The sequence below is a fragment of the Solanum pennellii genome, chromosome 1, assembly GCF_001406875.1.
Source record: "Solanum pennellii chromosome 1, SPENNV200".
Classification (NCBI taxonomy): Eukaryota; Viridiplantae; Streptophyta; class Magnoliopsida; order Solanales; family Solanaceae; genus Solanum; species Solanum pennellii.
Window position 1 is genome coordinate 97,946,474 of NC_028637.1, and position 6,314 is coordinate 97,952,787.

The 6,314-nt window shown below is 33.8% G+C and overlaps 1 protein-coding gene across 1 annotated transcript; it reads right to left on the reverse strand.

Annotated features, from left to right (window-relative positions):
* Nucleotides 1-3,274: 3,274 nt before the first annotated feature.
* On the reverse strand, nucleotides 3,275-5,362 carry LOC107010353 (40S ribosomal protein S20-2). The gene is made up of 4 exons (XM_015209667.2): nucleotides 5,211-5,362; nucleotides 5,014-5,132; nucleotides 4,176-4,289; nucleotides 3,275-3,581 (listed from the first exon to the last, which is right to left on the reverse strand). The coding sequence occupies exons 2-4, from the start codon at nucleotides 5,126-5,128 to the stop codon at nucleotides 3,439-3,441; spliced, it is 372 nt and encodes a 123-aa protein (XP_015065153.1). The 5' UTR covers nucleotides 5,129-5,132; nucleotides 5,211-5,362; the 3' UTR covers nucleotides 3,275-3,438.
* Nucleotides 5,363-6,314: the final 952 nt, after the last annotated feature.

Consider the following 6,314-nt stretch of genomic DNA (forward strand, 5'->3'; position numbering starts at 1 on the left):
CATTGAACTTTCACTTAATGAAACAATAATTTTTACTCCAGAGTCGTAGTGGTCTTAGACTTGAACTATGACGGCTTAAGAGAAATAAAATATCACTGCTCACACATAATAATCAAGGCGTTGACATGAACTTTTAAAGCCAGCATACTATGGTCATGTGCTATCCCGATTTCATGAATACATTTGAGAATAAGCATGATTCTCGTAGGAAGTGACCTACTTCCACACATCACATAGGTGAAATCTGTCGAGAGTGTTTTCATAAACTGAAAAAGAACGAGTAACATATTGCATTGAGAATTTATTAACATTTAATAATGAAGACTTGAAATCACACCCATAAATTAGCTCTTCCAGATGGCACGAGAACAAATATCCTTATTACACCTGCCTAGAAGGTGTATCATTTATGTTTGATCACCAAACTATCAAATGAACAGTGGTATTGGGAATACTTGTCTTTAGGTGAGAGTGTGAAAGATTAGGTGTGCTCATATGATAGAACATCTACGGGTTCTCACCCCTGTGGGAAGAACACTTTTGATGAAAACTCAACCCCAAACTAGTTGGAGTATGAGTACATGCATTCTCTGTATCAATTCAGCTCCATTCTAATTTGATTAGTAACGGGCTGTCAGTCTACCACAAGAATTCGCCTCTTTTGTGACTAGTTATTCCTGTGAAGCTCATATGTGTAGAGTCTACACTTGTTGAACAAAATGTCTAGGGTTTACGCTTACAACTAGTGGTGGTAAATGGGTGGGTTAGGTCAAATGTGGGCGGATTGAAAATGGGTAATCATTTAACTCGGCCATATTTGATATGGACAAAAATGGATTGGGTAAAAACAAACTTAATTTTTTTTAGATGGGGGTGGGGGTTGGTAGGAGGATGGGGGACGATGGTAGGGATAAACTGAAGTTGAAAACATTTTTCTAAAAACAAACTGTTCTAAAAGTAGACAACATAAAGTTTTTTTAAAATTTGGAGAAAACTTGAAATATCCATAATATACCCGCATATATTTTAATGGGTAAAATATGGATATAAGCCCAAATATTATTCATATTTAAAAATAACTCTTTCAACCAATATTTAATAGACTATTTGTGCGATCAATGAAGAGCTTAAATTGTTAGCACTACTTACAACAAATACCTGAAGAATTAATAGTACAGAATTAAAAGAAAAAGTAGTTATAATAAATCCCTCAAGTATATAGTGCTTTCATATTCAAGTATAAGACTCATGGTCTGGAGAAGAGCAAGACTGCCAAGAAATAGTAAGACTGTACCCATGAACTTATCCTTCTCACATAAATCTCAGTTTCTGCATTTGTAATCTCCATCAATTATTTAATTCAGACTACGTCATCTCTGGGCCTCTCTATAATATTCATCTTCAAGTAAGTCAAAATTTATCTAATAGCTGTTAGAATAGAAATAAGTATTTCCTACTTAAAATAGGAATAAGAATAAGAATAGAAATCCTAGTTACAAAAGTATTCTAATGTAGTGTATAGAAATAAGGTCTAAATGTAACAATTTAGATAAACAATTCAATAATATTTTTACCATATATTTCTCACAATAGTTTATCTTCTACCTTCTTTCTCACACCAACTATCTGGCTCTTGGTCTGGGTTTATGAATGGCACCTTGTTGATGTTGTTCAATAGAATGCAAAGAACACTTTAATTCACTCTGAATGGACTCGCAAGTGAAAAGACTAAAAAGTAACCTATATTGAACACTGGGGTTCGAGATCTTTGAACATGACAAATCAGTGTCACCAAAGACCTGAAGCTATGTGTAGTGCAGATTGGATGTGTCTCCCAACTTAGGCAGCAGTTCAAAGAGGGCAGTATAAAAAATTAATGTAAGAAAATTAGTCGCCAAAACTGAATGAAAAATTTTGAACTACATTTGTGTCTGAATCAGAAATTATGGGTTTTGAACTTCAATGGCATGGTTTTCATTTCATATATCTTACTTAATTACAGTTTTTTCCCTTGAACTTATTCTGAATCAGAAACTAGTGATCATGGAAGCTGCCCCCAGATCACCCATCATTTCCTTCTTATCAACCTCAAAAGATGAGAGACGTGCCTTGTCCAGTATTGCAAAATCAGCCCTACTGTTTCTGTGGAGTAAGGAGCAGCAAAGGGATGTTCCGAAAACCAGGTCCAAAGCAAGGAAACCTCTTCTTCGGGTGTGGGAATTGGACTGCTGCTAGAGGTGCCTGTTGCCAGTATTTTGAATGGGCCTTTGCTATTCAATGGGAGTGACAAATTTGTTTGCCTATATTCTTTCACTTGCCCCCTCCACCCCTACTCCTGCCTCTTGTCACTTTTAATTTATTTTTCCTCGTTTATATTGGATCTGCCAGTGTTTCGCCCTCAAATAATTCCAAATTTTAATTTTTCTTTTAGTTGTTTCTGCGGAGAGGCGGTTACACACAGCACAACTTCAGCTCATCGAGAAGATGCAGTATATGAAGATCACAAATTAAGATAAAAGAGGTCTTGTTTCTGGTGCTTATCACATTAAATTATGCTACGTATTGCACTTTTTCTATTATTTGTTATGCCTTGTTTACAGACACACACAATTACATCTCTGATCCTTATGCAAACTATCTTATTATGTGTTACTTGAAGCGGAAGGACTCGTGCAAATAATATCGTTGAGAGTTGACGCTTATAATCTTGGGATTCGTAATTTAGTTAAAATACATAAATGTTTTTTTCCAAATTAGATCAACTTTTACCTTTATCAAATTTAATAACAGTTGTGGTATATTCTATATAATTATTCATCCTAAAATTATATTACCTGAACTACTCCACATACCCACGTTTTGAGTTGCAGTTCAGAGTTTCAATTCAGTCATCACTACTCGTGTCCCGCTTCAAGATTTAACATAATTCTAGGAACAGTCAAAATTCAGATTCTACACAAAATGAGTAGATCATATCTGAGAATTTTTATTCTGGTTGTTAAAGAAAGATGAACTTTTATATCCAAAGATTTTGTTGGGACACCCACAATCAAATATTACTTTGATCGCCCAAAATGTCATTAAAACACATTAGCAACTTAGCCACAAGTAGAGAAGAGTAAGCATGCAAGAATTACACCTATCACGAGAGGCAGAGATAGGGGTTAATGCCTGCATGCTTACTATTGGTCATGTTCATTATCATTTGGAAATTCAAGGTATTAAAGAAATCAATTTGCCAGTATCAAAATTAGTAGTTGGCACACCCTTGGAATTCATGAAAGTTGCAATCAATTAAACAAACCACTTTGCTTTTATCAAAGTCAAAAATTTTAACAGCAAAATTGTAATTCAAAAAAACTTATAATACATCAAGTCTGCGGGCCAAAATACCAGAACACATAAATAGCAACTCATCTACCTAAGGACATTGGAGATCTAAGATTCAGCAATAGTGACCTCCACCTCAACACCGGGTTCAATGGTGATTGAAGTGATTTGTTTCACAACATCTGGTGAGCTGAAAAGGTCAATCACCCGCTTGTGGACACGAAGCTCAAATCTGTCCCATGTATTTGTACCTGTAAGTAAAGAGAAAAAAGAGGATAAGAAATTTTGGAGAACTTCAGACAATAAATCTCCTACAATACACAATTGATTACTGATGATATCATAGATCAATATAATGAAGTAAAACCAACTACATAGATTCTGCAAGCTAGCTTCAAAGACAGAATATGAGCTTTTAAAAAGAGAAACTAGCGGGGGATGGGGGATCAGCAACAAAAATAATATCATTGAAGACAGGCAACAACATGCCCTTGAATTGAACTGAGTGGATGTAATGGAAATGTGGCTCGTGGGATTGGGTTAACAGAGTAGAAGATTCCTGCCATATGGTTGATTGGGGATCAAATGAATAGCTCTTCTGATCCAAACACAGCTCAAGCTTTCAATTTCTATTTTCATTGTTCATGGTGGTGGTTAGCACCTAACATAAGTGATCAACCAAACCCATATCCAAACACACATTCATTCATAATCCTATAAATCACAAACTAGTACACCTTCCAGCATACAATGTAAACAGTTCAAACTAAACAAATGTCTACTAAATGTTCTTCTTGACAACACAAGCTCTAGTACAAAACAATAAATGTATGGAACAGTAGTACCTTCTCCACAAGGAGACTTTCTAGTGGTGATGTTAAGGACCTTTGTGGGCATTCTCACTGGTCCCTTCACCCTGAGCCTCTTATCCTTGGCACCACGAACCAAATCAGCGCACACTAAAAGTTTCAAATCAGGTCAAAAGAGAGTGAGCATACATCTTATTAAATGATATGAAACAGGAAAACACAACCACAAGTAAACAATCAAAAAAGTTTGAAGCAATAGATCTGAAACAGAATGCTTCAAAATGTAATGGTAGCACTCATTAAGGCACATATTACATGTTTCATCATGGTAAAAAAACTCACAATCTGTATCTTTTAAGATATAAGCTAATTCTACATTCAGCATTAAATTCAAATCCAGTGATAATGAATAATGAGACTAAATTGGCCATAGGAACCTATATAATAGACGCATAACACATAATGAGGAAACAGAAAACCATAGCCAACTAAATAATTTAATTTGCAACAATCCAAAATTGAAACAGAACTACAAAAGGCTTCAAAATCTGTTATGTTGACTACCGACTGAGCTCAGCACAATCAGTTGATTTTTTAGAGAACAATGCATCTGAGATTATAAAAGCTGAACTAGCAGTATCACAGTAGTCAAGTCATACAAGCTTCATTACTCTACTATACAAACTAATTCTACTCGTTAAGTCTAGATCAAAAATAAAAACTTAAACCCTAGTTATTGGGGTTAAATTAATATATAACAACAAAGACCATCCCTTCTAACGGATCTAAATAAGTTTCACATAAACAGAACAATCACATACTAATGTCATTGAACAAACAAACATAATTACATAAAAGAAGCACAAGGGGTTACCTTTCTCGAGATTCTTAACATTCTTGGAGGAGAGAGTGATCCTAATCTTGTGAACCATCTCTGCAGGCTCCTCAAGCCCAGGCTTGGTTGGCTTCATTGCTGCATATGCTGCCATCTTTCTGCACAAAAACAAGGCATTTTTCCATTAGCCTACACAGAAAAAACACACCCAATTTACTGTAGTGTATGAAGATTACCTGAGAGTGGAGAGAAAATGCTCAGAATTCTGCGACGGCGAAGAGGTCTGCTTCAACTTCTAGCACTGGGAGGCTTCTGTAATTTCTTCGTCTTTTTTTATATACCGTAACCTAGCTAGGGTTTTATTTTGTTTCTTTCGGGTTCGGGTACTTTGGATACATTTTCACAAATGGCCCTTCTTATGCTACTACTATTTAAATTGTATCTACAAGAAGTAAAGAAAAAAAATGGTGGAAAGTTATTTACATAAATATACTACAATAAATTAATATTTGATCATTTTACAGTAATAATATTTTTTTTACATTACTTTTGATTCATTTATAATACAAGTTTAATACACATTACAAGAAAAATAATTTATTATTCACATATAATACAAGTTTTATTGATGGATAATACATTTTTCACACATTTTAATATACTTATAATACAACGTGTAAAATTCTTACCACACAAACATAACATACTTCAAATAACAATTATAATACATATTTATTGCATACATAATTCACTTTTAATACATATTGCAGATTTAACATAGTATTATTATGTAATGCTATAAATGGTAATGAATAAAGAGTATCGCTAAAATTAGTAATTATTTATTAAAAGATATCCATTCAAATAATTTTTTCAAAAATAATAGTCAATTATTTTTTAAAGTTGCAATTAGCTCCATGAAGTTAACGGAACATTATTATAGGTCATTTGCTATTTTAGCCCTATTTCATCTTGTCCTTTAATTTTATACATTAAGTTAAATAATTTTTTTCACGTGAGATAAAGTTTATGTTTTTATATCAAATATTTCATAAGTAACATCTCGCTAGAGACAAGTTCGATTGCTAAGAACAAAAATTAAAGACTATCTCATTTGAAGGGCACAAAAATAAGGGTAGTTTGTACAAAAGGATATCTTTACCCCTAGTATTTGAAATTATCTTTAGTTTTGATATTTATACGAAAATGCCTTCAAGTTTAATAAGAAAAAATCCGGGTCAAAAGATAAGGGGAAATAATAGCGACAACAGCTTAGTGACATACAAATCATGCTAGATCGATTTTATTATACCTTCAACATATCTGGATATGATGTGTCA

Bases quoted from the DNA above. Each gene is read 5' to 3' on its own strand.
- LOC107010353 (XM_015209667.2), bottom strand. From the start codon at position 5,128: ATGGCAGCATATGCAGCAATGAAGCCAACCAAGCCTGGGCTTGAGGAG. The intron at 4,290-5,013 runs GTAACCCCTTGT...TGAAACTTTTAG, and splicing joins TGTTAAGAATCTCGAGAAAG to TGTGCGCTGATTTGGTTCGT. The intron at 3,582-4,175 runs GTACTACTGTTC...CTTTACTTACAG, and splicing joins AAAGTCTCCTTGTGGAGAAG to GTACAAATACATGGGACAGA.